Raw genomic sequence first — 14219 nt, 5'->3', positions numbered from 1 at the left:
AGAGCTCTTTTCGTGCGAATACAACACAATAACACAATAACACAATAACACAATAACACGCGCGCAAACACGCGGAATAATAAAAAGCGACGACTTTGAGACGTGAACGAGCGGAGGAGGAGGAGGAGCGCTGAAACTACTACTTCTGTGATTTTATCGTTACAATGCTTTTGACTCCCGCTGCTCCTCGTTGTCGTCATCACATCAGTGCGAATGGAGGACAACCACAATTATTAAAGTCGGAATTAACGGCCCGACGTCATTCGTCTTTTTCTTCTTCTTCGTCTTCTTCCTTGAGTAGTAACAACAACGCAAAGGTAAAGAACAGGACTTTTAAGAAGAAACAACAAAAACGAAGAAGATTTTCTATAAAAGCGTTGGTGTCCGTGGACGTCGGCCCGGCGGCGGTTTTAGGCACTTCGTTAATGCTCTCCTCGATCGCGTTGTACCAAATTCGAGCGACACGACCGGAAGTCTCGAGAGATAAAGACGTGTTTTTCTCCTCGGTCGGTTTACTCTGCGGGGGGATTTTGGTCTTTCAAGGGTGGCGATTAGACCCGTTAATGCTGTTTGGACAACTCATGACGGCTGGAACTGCGATTGCGTTCGCCTCGGAAACGATTGGTCTGAGACAGAACTTGTTAGAGGTGGAAGAGGAGAGAGGGTACGACGGTATCGGCGACGACGAGGAGGACGACGACGACTACGATTTGAGAAGAAGGAGAAGAGGCAGACGTGGTGGCGGAAGTGGAACAGGGCGAAAAAGGAATAATAATACTAATCGAGGATACGCGTTACCGTCGCAAACGCAAAGCGGATTTCGGAGCTTCGACGACTCGTTCGACGATTTGTACGAGGACGACCGGGACGGCGGGATGATGGAACAACAACGAAGAGGATTTACTACGAGTAGCGGTATCGGAGGGCGATACATAGGTACCGCTGCTGCTGCCGCCGCTGGGAATTCGAGCTCGTTTTACGACGACGACGACGACCTGGAAGAAGAAGAAGAAGATGACGAAAGAGGAAGCGATTTCTCTCGCGAGTTTCAACGCTCGTCCTCGCGACGACGACGACCTAAACGAGAAGAAGAAGAACAAGAAGAAGAAAACGAAAGTAGTCCGACCAAACCTTCCCTGGACGTTTGGGGCAGCGAAGGCGACGACGTTTTTTGAGGAGGAGGAGAGAAGAGGTGTTTAAAACACATCGTCATCATCATCATTATTATTAATAATACACATATTTTACGCAGTTTTGCTTTGAGACACTTCTCAAGTGTGTTTTTTGTGGGTGCCTTTTGATCTCTTTTTGCATATCCGACCAAAAATCTCTTTTTTGGCTCAATTTTATCCTCACAACCATCCAGAAGAGAGAATGAGCGGTCGGTCCACGCCCACAATCCCGAACCTTCGGGTATTAGTCGTGGACGACGACGTGTTGTGTTTGAAAATAGTCACGAAGATGTTGCAGAAGTGCGGATACACGGGTACGTTTCTCGTTCGCATCGTACTCGTTTTTTACGTTTTACGACGACGCATTTTTAGAAAAGCGCTTCTGTATAAATTGAGGAAGAAAACGGCGACTCCTGTTGGTGAACTTTTCGAAACGCTTACCGAGAAGACTCGTCCTCTCGTTCGGGGAGGATTGGAAAAAGTTGCGAAGAATTAAACGCATCTGATTCTTATTTACGTTTTTGAAATCTTTTGGAGGCTTTTTTGCATTCGCGTGTGCGCGGTGGAGCGACGATGTGCGATCGCGTAACGAACACAATCGAGAAAAATCAATCAGCGCACACGCACTTTTTATCTCTTTCTGGGGAGACGAGACTTGGAAATTCAGATGATTTTCTTTTCGCGTTATACATAAACACGACGTACTGACCTTTGTTTTACCCATACTCTTTACTACGTAATAACAACAACATCATCAACGTTTTGACTTTAACAGTGACATCCACGACGTCTTCTGTGACCGCGTTAGAATACTTGCGAACGAAGAAGGAGGAATTCGATATCGTTTTATCCGACGTGCACATGCCCGATATGGATGGTTTTAAACTTTTGGAGCAAATCGCTTTGGATATTGATATCCCGGTGTTGATGATGAGTGTGAACGCGGACCAATCGGTGGTTTTAAGAGGGATCATTCACGGTGCGGTCGATTATCTGTTGAAACCGGTGAGAATACACGAGTTGAAGAATATCTGGCAGCACGTGGTGAGGAAAAATGGGCCGGATTCGTTGCAGCGGTCCGGGTCGATGTCAATGTCGCCGGCGAGGTCGGGGAGAGGGAGTCCGGAGAAGGATTCAGGAATGAACGCGACGTCGAATGGGACACACATGAATAAAAAATTAAGAACGATTGCGGCGGCGAATAATGCCGTGTCGACGGACGCGAGCGCGGCAGCGAAGGGGAATAAGAAACCGAGCACGGTGGAAGGCGTAGCACAGTTACAGCAGCAGCAACAACAACAACAACAAACGACAACGAGCGGCAACGATAATAATAACAACAACAACAATAACAGTACAGCTCCGGTGCCACTGCCGGGAGGTGCAGGACCAGGACAGCAGCAGCAGCAAAACCAGATAAACGTACAAGGACACCTTGGGGGCGGTCACCCGCCATTGCAATCGACACATCAACAACAACAACAACAACAACACGTAGACGGTTCGATTCCACCACCGGTTGGTATGATGGGAGGATATGTAGAAAATGGGATGCCTCAGGGAGCGCATCCGCAATACCATCCGCAAGGCGTCCTCCGCCGATGGGGTACTTGGATCCAAACAACATGATGAGTGGTAATCCTACTACTGCTGGCGGCGTGGATATGAATGGTATGCCGATGCAAGGCAACGGAGCGCCTGGAGCTGGTCAATCGGGTGGAAGTTCAGGCGGAGGCTCGAAAAAACCTCGCGTAGTTTGGTCAGCGGAGCTGCACCAGCAATTCGTGAACGCCGTGAACCAGTTGGGCATCGATAAAGCAGTGCCAAAGCGTATCTTGGACTTGATGAACGTGCAAGGATTGACGAGAGAAAACGTCGCATCACACTTACAAAAGTATCGATTGTATTTGAAGCGTTTACAAGGTGGACCGAACAATCCGAGCGGTCCGGGCTTTTTGAGTAACAAAATAGCGGGCGGCGCGACTGGCGCCTCCAAACCATCCGGATCTGGGAAGAGCAAGAATAATGCGAGTAAAGTTAGCGTACCTGGTGGGAGCTACCAGTTTCATCCTGGAGTTGGAGCGCCTCCGCAGCAGTGGAATCAAGGAATGCCGCCGCAACAACATCAACAACAACAACAACAACAACAACAACAGGCCCCTCCACACATGGTTGCGGCCGGAGGACCCGGCGGAATGCCTCCGCAACAACACCCTCCACAATATTCCACGTTTCCACATCCACAAGGTGTAATAACGCCAGGCCCACCACCCCCAGGAACGGTTCGTTACGGTTACGGACCCGTACCTATCGACGCGTCTTCGTTTACGCCAATCCCGCTGGATTTTGATGACACCGGTCTCGGTCTCGGCATCGGCACGTCCAAAGGCAGCTTCGGAAGTAAGTCAACCGACGATATGTTGAGCATGTTTTTGAAAGACGGCGATCCCGAGTCGATTTTGTAAAATAGATAACACCCCGTTTACTACTTTTCCGTTGAGCTTCGACCGCGATAATTTATGATTATTAGAGGACGAAGACGAAGAGGGTAGAGAACGAACATTTGTAGCAGTATAGTATTTAGATCAAGAAGCAAACGACGAGAAGATCGAGAGAGAAGCGCCGAAGAAGAAGAAGAAGAAGACGTCTGTCTGCGCGTGCGCAAACTCCTCACTTATTATTAGCGGTTGTAACCATTAGTAACAGAAATTCTTTTTTAGTAGCACAGAACATCTTTTCTCTGCAATTTACTCCCGTCCGTCGTTCGATGAAGAGTTCTCTCTCTCAGTCTCTCTCTCTCTCTCCTTTTCACTTTGGTTTCAGAGGAGAACAAGTAAATTTTTCTTCAGTAATGCGTCCGTGCACTCGACGCACAAAAAACATAAAATCTGCCGCTACCATCTTTCTCAACCACCACCAAAGCAGTAGCAGTAACAGTAGTACTCTTTTTTGCAATTATCGTCATTACTTCGCGAAGAGTCGCGTTTTTGGCGTCGCATCTTCTTCTTCTTCTTCTTTTTCCGGATTGGATTCCCAATTGAGACAAATGCGTTTGTCTCTTTTGTATCAATCACATCGAGCACAAAAAGGCAAACTCTCTCGCAGTAGTACGGGCAGAAAAAGTACACTCGCGGCAACGTGTGCCTCGTCTTCGTCGTCTGAAAACGAGAGAAGCATTCAGGTGCATCCACACGTGCTCTCGGCGTACGCGTTTGATGTGAATCCGAATTTTGAGCTGACGGTTTCAACCGTCGCAGGCAGAGCAGAGACGAAGACGAAGACGAATTTTCCATCCGAGGAAGAAGTGAAGGAAATCGCGGAGATTTGGGACACGACGAGGACGAACAGAGAGAAGATGACTCCAGCAGTATCGCCGTTTATGAGAACATCGGCGGCGTCGAATGATGTTGGAGATGCGGTAGAGTTGTTCGCGCGGACGAGAGGCGAAATCGTGAGATACGGCGACCGAGGAAGAAAGGGAGGAGGAAAACAACCACTAGGCGAAAGAAGGATTGATACGACCGGTTTAATTTCAAGAGACGATAATAGCGCTGTAGGTGAAGAAGGAAACGACGAAGATACAGAGTTGTGCGTGGAGTTGATGCGAGAAGGTTTGTACATGCATTGCAACGCGCATAAAGCCATTCGCGATTCGTACACCGTTTCGAGAGGGAAGGATAAATCGAGCATCGTGTTGACGGCGAGGAGTGCGAAAGAAGATGTAACGAAGGAACGAGGAGGAGGGAAAACAGACGAAGAAAAAGATAATTTGCTTTTAGACCAGTTTACGGTGACGATAAACGCGCATTCGTTTCCACCGAGACTCGAAGTTCGACTGGGAAAAGAACGCCGAAGCGGTTTAACGGTGCGTCAAATTCTAGACGATCCAGCGTTGCGAGAATCCTTGAAAGACGGCGACGAGGTTGTCGCTTTGGGTGGACCGAAAGTATCGGGTAAGATTGATTTGAGTAGTAATAGTTTTGGCTTTGTTGGCGAACCACGAAAAGAATTGAACGGCGAATCTCTGTTGGATTACCATCGCTCGCGATATAAAGATCGAATTCCCATGCTCGCCAACGCGAAAGACGACGACGAGGCGGTTGGTTTGAAACTACCGGGCCAGAAATCCGCGTGGGCGTATCCGGCAGAACTTTTATCGTTGAAGAGTGAGAGTTTGGGTGCATCTTCTCCTTCCTCGTTGTCGGTTGAATTGCCCGATCCGGAGACGTACCAGAAGAAAGTATCGAAAATTAGACAACTCCTCGGGGACGACGCGTTCGCGCCGTTGGCGAGAATAAACCCGAAGATGATGCGTTTGAGTAATGGCGAGACGGCGTCTGTCTACTCGTGCAGCGCATCCAGAGAAGGTGGATTATCAACCGGACCGTCGAAAGCGTTTAGCGATTTCGAGACGTCGTATTATGATTTGGCGTTTGTTTCATCCGACGGTAACGAAGAAGACGCTCGAGAGGCAATTAAACAGTTGGCGAGCGAAATCGAATCGGTGTTGAAAACAAAATGGACGCACTTTTCAGAAGAACAGGTGGCTTTTCTCGTGAACGACGTGAAATCCATGCGAGTGGTTTCAACTCCTCCTCCAAAAGAAGAAAAGAGAAAAAAAGGACGAAAACCAATCGCGTACGTCCAAAGCATCGTCGCGGCTGATGGTGATTTCAAAACAAAAAGATATAGCAGATGGGCGGCGGATAAAGAGCGAGAGCGTTTTGCTTTGTTTCTAAACGCAAACAGAGGAGGAACGAGCGTGACAAATCAGCGAGCTTTGATGGATGATGTGGACGATTATGGATTATCGGAGACGTATTTTGTTGGATGTTCGGTTGATTACACCCACCAATACGGCGAAGGACCGAGTTCTTCTTCTTCTTCTTCTTCTTCTTCTTCTCCTCCCGGATACCCTCTCATTGATTCTACCGGTGCAGTTGTTGCGAGAAATGTTCATGTTCAAGAGGATGAACGCAATCACAAACAACCGATAACCTCAGCCGTCGCGTTTGCGTTAGAGCACATGAGAACGAAGAAAACCAGGAAAACAGACGAGAACAACCCCGAGGACTTTTACGAGACCGATAAAACGAAAGAGCTCACCGTGCACGCGTTGTCATCGTACACAAACTCGAAAGCGTCGCCAACAGACGTCGAGAGCGCCTTTGCGTTAGCAGAAACCGATCAAAAAGTGAAACTGAAAATCTTGGAAATCAAAACGGGTTACAACAACTTGAAAGCGTTCAGTTGGGATCCCGACTTGAAGAAAACCGCGCAAGCGCAATACGGGTTCCACTGCGTCGACGCCGCGAGCGAGAATGAGAGCGTGTGCATCACCACGCACCCGAAAGAAGACGGAGGAGGCGTCGTCGCCCCGCTCTTTGTTTCATCCTTGAAAACATCTTCTTCGTCGGCGTCGAGTGGAATACGAACGACCGATTTGAAACACATCGTAGCCTTGAGCACGTGCAACCAGTTCGGCATCGGAGAAACGAGGTTACCGGTGACGTTGAGCGCAGACGTGAATAGCGATATCATCGTTTTAGTGTAGTAGAACGTTTTAGAGCACAAGTACTACATAAATGTTCTCTCTTTCGCCTCTCTTTCTCGCGTGTGGTTTCTTCTCCTCCTAAGAAGAGACAACTTTTTTATTTCAACTCGTATCTTGAGCAAATCTCGTACACAAATCCACTTTTGTTGAGGGAAGAAGAAGAAGAAACATGTCGTCGTCCTTCCCCCAGCGGGGGAAAGGGAAACCCCCTTTTTCACCCCCTCCTCCTCCTCCGAAAATAACGCACTCGACCACCACGAACTCCATGTCCATGTCCGTGGGCCAAGGCGAGGAAGAAGACGAGTTGGTCTCTAAAAAATCCGCCCCTTCAACCATCGCTTTTGGGAATAAAAATCTCACTTATTCAAGCGGGGTGCACCGGTCGCCGTCGACGGAGAAGTTATCGATGAATAATCACAACAACAAACGCCCGCGAGCGTCCATGGACGGTTTTCCGATGGAGGACGATTGTCACCCGAGAACTTTAAACTCGAAGCGGTTTCTCTCGGACGCCATGGCGAACGAATTAGGATGGAAATGGAGCTTAGAAGAAACCAATGGAAACAACAACACCCAACAGACGGAAACGACGACGACGACGACGAGTCTTTCGATGGACGGGAACCAATCGAGACGACAATCGATGGATTTAGATACGACAAGTCACAGCAGGGAAAATAATAACACGATCATCATTAGCCCATCTTCGATGCACGGCAACAACAATAACGCTACCGCGAACGCGTTGAGAAGGACCGTGAGCGCATCGGACGTGAGCGGGGAAGACTCGTTGCTCAACAACGGTGGAGGGAGCATGGACTTGCTTCGAAGACGCGCGATGAAGTACGCTCAGGAGCAAAAGAATTTAAAAGAATTTCATTTTCCTAAGGCATTGGAAGTCGTAGTCGCAGATCAAGAAGTAGACGAAGAGAAAGAGAAAAGCAATAGTAATAATAGTAATCCTACCACGCCGAGGAACGACGACAACGTGTTAGAAGAAGTCGCTCCGGCGAGTTTCTATCCAGCCAGTCCGTCGGACCAATCGCCGTTGATGACAAATTTGAGAAAAGCGGCGTTGTTGAGATCGCTCTCGAGAGGTAAGCAACAACAACAACAACAGCAGCAGCGGCGGCACGGTGGTAGCAAGTAGTTTTTATAGTGTACGTAGTAGTAAAAAAATTAGAACACGAACGAAAAGCGACGCTCATCCATCCAAAATGCACCTCTCGCGGTGCCAGGCACCGCTTTTGGCAAAAAAAGTATTCCATACCAGAATCGAACTGGTGACCTTCCGCGTATTGCTTGACGTTTTGTTAAGCGGACGTTATAACCAACTAAACCAACGGAACCGTTGTTAATACTCATGGTAGGGTTCACAAAAATATTTAATAATACAAGCACGAAAAATTAATTTAGGGTTTTGTTTTTGTCTTTCGTTTTGTGAAAACGCTTCGATTGTGGAAACGAGAAAAAAACTTTTCATCTTCACTTCTTCTCTCTCCAAAGGTAGCGCACACACGCGCGCGAGCGCACACACACACACACGCATTCGTTTTCATTATCGTTGTTTGTTTGCTCATTGACGACGCGATGGCAGCGACTTTTGTGTCGCCTCCTCCTTTCGCTCCGTCAAACACCAACCGAAAAACATCCAACGCATCATCGCGTCATCATCGATCTGCTAAAAACGTAAACGAAGAAGAAGTCAAAAACGCATCATCCTTTCTGATGAAGCTGGCTGGATTATATAAAAGAGATGACGAAAACGATAAAGATGATGATGTTCACGATGATGATGATGATACCAAGAAGAAGAAGAAGAAGAAGAAGAACATCAATTCTTTTTCCTCGGAGGAGGAGGAGGAGGACACGGAGGTAAACGAAAACGCTTATTCTTCCTCTTCCGAAGATCAAGAGGAAGAAAAAAAAAAGAATACAAAAACATTTTCACGAGTTGTTGTCAATCCGCCGATGCCGCCGGGTAAACCGCCGTGTTTATCATCATCAACATCATCATCATCGAAAGATTTGATGGCGAAACTGTTTGAAAAGGAAGAAGACCAAAGGTCAAAAATGTCTTCTCCTCCTTCTTCTTCTTTATCGTACGTTTCGGTCGTGGAGAAAGAGCAGAAGGAGATGGAGAAACTCTTGATGCAAAAAGAACTCGACGAGTTGAAAGAAAGGTGCGCGAGGTTGGAAAGCGCGTTAGAGAATGTGCTCAATAATAATAACAACAATAACAATAAAACTTCAAAAAGAACGCCTCCGGCTACGCCGCCGCCATCTCATTTACATCCGGGTCTCTCTGGTACGAAAACCATCCGCTCGACGGGGTCGACAAAGAAAAAGGCGTCTTCATCATTTTCTCCAAAAAATGAAAAGGATGATATCAAGAAGCGCGTTCAACCGACCAAGAAGTTAACCGCCCTGTCGTCGCCGGAAATTCTTCAGACCAGACAGAGCTTGAACATGCTCGCGTTCGAGTGCGAAGTGTAGAATCATCGTCGCACTCTTCTTGTAATACTATTACCAAAACTATTTTCTTCTCTACTAATACACATCAATTAAAATTATTATTATTATTGTTAATCAAACACCGGCTCCGAGTCGAATCCGTTCTCTTTCAGCGCTTGCACAAACTCTGGTATCTTCCCCATCGCTTCAACCGCCGACGCGCACCCTTTTACGCTCACCGTGACGAACTTTGTCTCCAAATCGATCGAAATCTCTCCTTTCACAGAGGAGGAGGAGGCGAAAGAATCGCTACTTTCCAACGCGTTCGTGACGGATTCCGCGCATCCTTCGCACATCATATCCGGTACTTTCAGGATAACTTTTATTGTTTCTTCATCATCATCGCCATTTCCCGTCGTTCCCGCCGCTGATGTTACTTTTACTCGTACCCGTTGTCTCCTAAAACCGTCGTTGATTCTCTTGGTGTTGCTCTTCTTCTCATTACTATTATTAAAATTATTATTATTATGTCGTCGCCCGTGACGTCGTCCAACTCGTTCAACGAAAACGTTCGCTCTGAACCCTTTCTGAACGCAGCAGGTTTTGAAAGAAGCGCTCATGTTTTGCTGCATATTTGTTATGTATTCGTGCGCGTAAAAAGTGATGAATTTTGGAGAGAAAAGTTCCCCAAAATTCTCCATTCTCTCTCTCTCTCTTTCGTACGCGCGCATGAACGCGAGAGATAAAGTCGTCCACTCGAAAACGTGATATGTCTCCTTCCACCTCTCCTCCTTTTTTCACTCCGAAAAATAAACGACGATTGAAACTGTTACTCGTCGTAAAACTTCTGATTGTGATTCTTTATTTCGTTCTCCGTTCCGTCTACTCCGACGGCGACCACGAGAAAGAAATCGAAAAGATGGAACAGATGCTGAGGGAAAACACGAACGAAGAAAACGAGTGGAAGGAAGATTTGAAAGAAGTGATGGAGCACATGGAAGAAGAAGGAGGAGAAGAAGACGAAAGTAAAGCATCATCATCATCCGCGACGACGACGTATGCGAGAGGGAGAAACGAAGATGAAAAACCGGTTGAAATGAATAAGTGCTTTCCGGTGTTGCAACACAACCGAGACGCGAGCTGGGGACGGTACGCAGATTTCGACTTTGACAGGAGCAACAACGATGAAGAGGACGACCAAAAAGAAAAAGAAAATAAAGAGGTGCAGTTGTTTCGAAAGGTTTTGGAGAAAGTGAGCGGGAAAGAACCGGAGGAGTGCGTGGACACGTCCGCGTATCAACGAGAAAACACGGGTTTTCTGAAAGGGTCGTGCGCGTTGGTTTTTCCAACCGGGCACTTATCCGTCGGTGGCGCTGGGATGCAAATAGAAGCGCACGATTGGGTTATTCGATTGAATGGGCACAACGCGCCGAAAAAGTTTAGTCGAGACGCGAAAGATATGGGATCGAGAACGGACGTGAGAGCCATCACCGCGGCTTTGGTGAACATCGGGTTAGATCATTCGATTTCGTACGCGAAGAATCAGGAAAACTGGTTGATGTTTTCCACGTGTTCGCACAGAAGTCCTCAGCCGTGGTGCGTGAAGTTGAACCAAAAGTTGAAACATAAACCGGTGAAATCGTTGAGATTTATTAAAGGCGAATCGCACCGCGGCGTCGTGTGTTTAAAGAAACTCACAAAAGAAACGCACGGAGCGAAACACAAGTACGATAAAACGCCGACGACGGGCTTTTCTACTCTGTTGTATTTAACTCGACAGTGCGATTGCGTGACTGTGTTTGGTTTATGCAACACGACCAATTGCGGTCACGCGTTGGCATGGTCCGGTCATTCCGACCGAAGCGGGTGGAAAGATCCGGTGCATAACTTCAACATCGAACACATCGCCGCCGCCGTCATCGCCAAAAAACTTCCGAATAAAGTCCAGCTCTGGGTCTCGCATAAAGGCATGCGAAAAGAACCGCACAAGGCGTTTTCTGCGATCGCTGAGAAAGTCAAAGGTGTGTTTAGTGGCGTCCGAGAGGATGACTTTAGTTGATGTAGTCATAGAAATTAGTGAAAGTAGTTTTTAGTTAAAAAAGGTCGAGTTTTATGCAAAAAATACGAGCGTGTCGATGCAACGAGATACAAAAAATACTTTACTTTTGTGCGCGTTTGCTGCATTCTCGGATCATCATTGAAACCAAATCATGCTGCAAACGCGTTGTTGTTTAAGAAGAAAGAACGATTTTGCCTCGTCCTCACTCCTCGTTGCACTCTTAGCAATCGCGGCTTGTGCATCCTCGTTCGTCACCCCGGCTCTTGCGGGAGGTTTGGGAAGAGAAAGAAGGTGCCCGCCAGTTCCAACGGTTTCAGACGTAAGCATCGAAGCGTACGCCTCGAAACCTTGGTACGTCCAAGCGCAACTTCCAAACAGGTATCAACCCGTTGAAAACCTTTTCTGCGTGAGAGCGGTGTATACCGTGACGTCTCCGACGACGTTGGACGTGTTTAATTTTGCTCGAAAAGGTTCGGTGGAAGGTGAGCCTTCCAACGAAGATATGGTCTTGAACGCGTTCATACCCGACGTCGACGTCAAAAGTAAACTGAAGGTCGGTCCGAAATTCGTGCCGAGAGCACTATACGGCGATTATTGGATCGTCGCGTACGAAGAAGAAGAGGGGTGGGCCATTATTTCTGGAGGTCAACCTACGATTTTTGTTTCCGACGGTTTGTGCACCACGGAAAGCGGTAACCAAGGCTTATGGTTGTTTACGAGAGAGAAGGAGGTTTCCGAGGAACTCGTCGAAACGATGAAGAAAAAAGCGAACGCGTTGGGCATCGATACGAGCATGTTGGTCACAGTTCAGCAAACAGGATGCGAGTATCCGTAAGCATCTATCCATAAAGCAGATTTGGAGCTATTCAACGTTTTGTACTTACAAAGAACTACCAGTACTACATACAAACATACAAACACTATCTAAAAATCTAACTACCGTACTGTACATATAATATAATTTCTACCACGCTTCGACGAAATACCTCTTCTTGGCTTCTAATTCGGCGATGTATCGAGTCGCGCTTTCTTTGTCCATGCCGCCTTCTTTCGCGCAAACATCTCGAATCGCCTCGCGGACTCGCGCGGGCATATCCTCGGACGACCCGGCGACAAAAATCTTCGCCTCGCAGCGAGAGATTAAATCCCACACTTCCTTCGAAGAGTCGCCTCGAATTTTATCCTGGACGTATACTTTATTCTCCTGCTCTCGGCTGAAAGCAGTGACGACTTTGATGTTGCCTTGAGACCACTTTTCGACGTTTTCCCAATCAGTCTCGTACAAGTTATCCTCCGCTTTTCTTCGACACCCAAAGAACATGAGAATTTTATCGTCAAAGTTGCGACGCGAACATCGTTCCAGTATGAATGAACGAAACGGTGCGGCACCAGTACCTGGTCCAATCAAGATCATAGACCCTGTATGTGAATACGGCAAACCACCGTTCTTGACAACCCTCGCGTAGACAACATCGCTGGTCCTTAATTTCTCCGCCATCCAAGTCGAACACAAACCGGAACGGAGACGTTTTAGAGGCGTTGTCCATTTTGCGACTGCGACGGTTATCGATATTAAATCAACGTGCGTTCCATCGCTATTTTTGTGTTGACTCGGCGAAGATGAGATTGAAAACTGTCTCGGTTTCAATTTTGGCGCCACGTGAAGTAACCACTCCAACGGAAGTTTTACCGAGGTGAACTCCTCGAAAAACTCTTTCACCGACCGTCTCTCGCGTTGGCAGTATTGATAGCAATCCGCGCGTCCTTCCGGGGAGGCAAAATGCTGCAACTTTTCTTTTTCGAGCGGATCTTTGGCAAAATATGCGCACACTTCGAAGAAGTACGATCGAGGCGATGCCGAGAAACAATCGAGAAAGTACGCGACGAGATATTTCGCGCGACAGATGTAACGACTGTTTTTGGATGAAGACCCCGACGATGATACCGACACGACCAAGTTCTCAGCATCCAAGATTGCTCGGTATCCATTATCACCGTCTTTGACGACGATTGAATTCGTGAGCAAATCCAAAACCTCTCGTCCAATAGCAGAGCGCGAACACGGCAAAACTTCCAACACCTCTCCCGGGCTGAAATCGTGCACGTCCGTGTACCTGTTATCCAATTCGATGTGATGTACCTGTCTGACCGCGCTCTCTGAAGTACAACACTCGTTCTTCATCACTTTCAATGCGCGCCAATACGTACCGTTGTTATCGTCGGAGACCTCTTCCGTCGCCATCGAATCCACCGCGCGCATCACCCCTCTTCGCGTTTCCACCGGCGCGTCGTCGTCGTCGTTTACTCCATCCACACTACCAACACCATCACCATCACCATCGCGAACGACGACGCTCACTTCTACTGGACACACGTCCAACTTATCCTTAAACCCAATAATCTTCTCTCGATAAAACTCACTTCCAAAAATCTTCACGTACAACGTTTCCAACCACTGGTCCAAACCGCCGTCGTACCCGCTAAAATGTTGATCGTCCCCTAACCCTAACTCAATCACGCTTTCGCCTCCTAATTGTTCCAACCGTCGAAATAACTTCTTCGCCACGAAGTTATACTTCTCGTACGAGGAATCTCCCAGACCAAACACCGCGAATTTAAGATTTAACAGAGAGGTTGAGAGAGGTAAATTTTTCTTCAGCAAAAATTTCCAGAATTTTTCGAACGATTTCGGTGGATCGCCCTGACCCATCGTCGAACAGACGAATAAGAGAATGTTTTTGTCTTCTTTCGGTAACTGTCTCGCATCGTACGCATCGATCGATGTGAGCGATATTTTTATACTTTGTCTGGAACATTCTCTCGCCACGCGTTCCGCGACGTCCCGGGCGTTTCCAGTTTCTGTCGCGTAGAGTATTTTCATGTTTACTAACATAATGAGGAGGAGGAAATTGGGGATTTCCCCGGTAGGTGATTTTGTGCAAAAGGAATGTGATGAATAATACCAAGAGCGAGCACGACG

At 47.4% G+C, this 14219-nt stretch overlaps 9 protein-coding genes and 1 non-coding gene across 10 annotated transcripts; 7 read left to right on the top strand and 3 right to left on the bottom strand.

Moving 5' to 3' along the window:
* Positions 1-164: 164 nt before the first annotated feature.
* On the top strand, positions 165-1175 carry Bathy15g00880 (hypothetical chloroplast RF66; the record flags this gene model as incomplete). Its single annotated transcript, XM_007508943.1, has 1 exon — positions 165-1175. The coding sequence occupies one exon, from the start codon at positions 165-167 to the stop codon at positions 1173-1175; it is 1011 nt and encodes a 336-aa protein (XP_007509005.1).
* Positions 1176-1374: 199 nt separating this feature from the next.
* Bathy15g00870 (type-b response regulator) lies at positions 1375-3637 on the top strand (the record flags this gene model as incomplete). Its single annotated transcript, XM_007508909.1, has 3 exons — positions 1375-1486; positions 1948-2673; positions 2733-3637. 3 exons carry the CDS (start codon positions 1375-1377, stop codon positions 3635-3637), a joined length of 1743 nt encoding a protein of 580 aa, XP_007508971.1.
* A 302-nt stretch (positions 3638-3939) lies between these two features.
* On the top strand, positions 3940-6726 carry Bathy15g00860 (predicted protein; the record flags this gene model as incomplete). The annotated part of the gene is made up of 1 exon (XM_007508681.1): positions 3940-6726. The coding sequence occupies one exon, from the start codon at positions 3940-3942 to the stop codon at positions 6724-6726; it is 2787 nt and encodes a 928-aa protein (XP_007508743.1).
* A 169-nt stretch (positions 6727-6895) lies between these two features.
* Positions 6896-7876, top strand: Bathy15g00850 (unknown protein; the record flags this gene model as incomplete). Its single annotated transcript, XM_007508929.1, has 1 exon — positions 6896-7876. One exon carries the CDS (start codon positions 6896-6898, stop codon positions 7874-7876), a length of 981 nt encoding a protein of 326 aa, XP_007508991.1.
* A 110-nt stretch (positions 7877-7986) lies between these two features.
* On the bottom strand, positions 7987-8075 carry tRNA_Val_AAC. Its single transcript is given in 2 exon segments — positions 7987-8022; positions 8038-8075. It is a non-coding gene; the product is annotated as a tRNA-Val (tRNA).
* A 241-nt stretch (positions 8076-8316) lies between these two features.
* Bathy15g00840 (unknown protein) lies at positions 8317-9222 on the top strand (the record flags this gene model as incomplete). The annotated part of the gene is made up of 1 exon (XM_007508730.1): positions 8317-9222. The coding sequence occupies one exon, from the start codon at positions 8317-8319 to the stop codon at positions 9220-9222; it is 906 nt and encodes a 301-aa protein (XP_007508792.1).
* An 89-nt stretch (positions 9223-9311) lies between these two features.
* Bathy15g00830 (predicted protein) lies at positions 9312-9881 on the bottom strand (the record flags this gene model as incomplete). The annotated part of the gene is made up of 1 exon (XM_007508935.1): positions 9312-9881. One exon carries the CDS (start codon positions 9879-9881, stop codon positions 9312-9314), a length of 570 nt encoding a protein of 189 aa, XP_007508997.1.
* Positions 9882-9949: 68 nt separating this feature from the next.
* Positions 9950-11239, top strand: Bathy15g00820 (unknown protein; the record flags this gene model as incomplete). The annotated part of the gene is made up of 1 exon (XM_007508762.1): positions 9950-11239. The coding sequence occupies one exon, from the start codon at positions 9950-9952 to the stop codon at positions 11237-11239; it is 1290 nt and encodes a 429-aa protein (XP_007508824.1).
* Positions 11240-11390: 151 nt separating this feature from the next.
* Bathy15g00810 (predicted protein) lies at positions 11391-12074 on the top strand (the record flags this gene model as incomplete). Its single annotated transcript, XM_007508677.1, has 1 exon — positions 11391-12074. The coding sequence occupies one exon, from the start codon at positions 11391-11393 to the stop codon at positions 12072-12074; it is 684 nt and encodes a 227-aa protein (XP_007508739.1).
* A 129-nt stretch (positions 12075-12203) lies between these two features.
* Bathy15g00800 (predicted protein) lies at positions 12204-14132 on the bottom strand (the record flags this gene model as incomplete). Its single annotated transcript, XM_007508747.1, has 1 exon — positions 12204-14132. The coding sequence occupies one exon, from the start codon at positions 14130-14132 to the stop codon at positions 12204-12206; it is 1929 nt and encodes a 642-aa protein (XP_007508809.1).
* Between the last annotated feature and the right edge of the window lie 87 nt (positions 14133-14219).

This window comes from Bathycoccus prasinos (assembly GCF_002220235.1).
Source record: "Bathycoccus prasinos genomic : Chromosome_15".
Taxonomy (NCBI): Eukaryota; Viridiplantae; Chlorophyta; class Mamiellophyceae; order Mamiellales; family Bathycoccaceae; genus Bathycoccus; species Bathycoccus prasinos.
The sequence above is the reverse complement of the archived record's forward strand: the minus strand, read 5'-3'. Positions and strand labels throughout refer to the sequence as shown.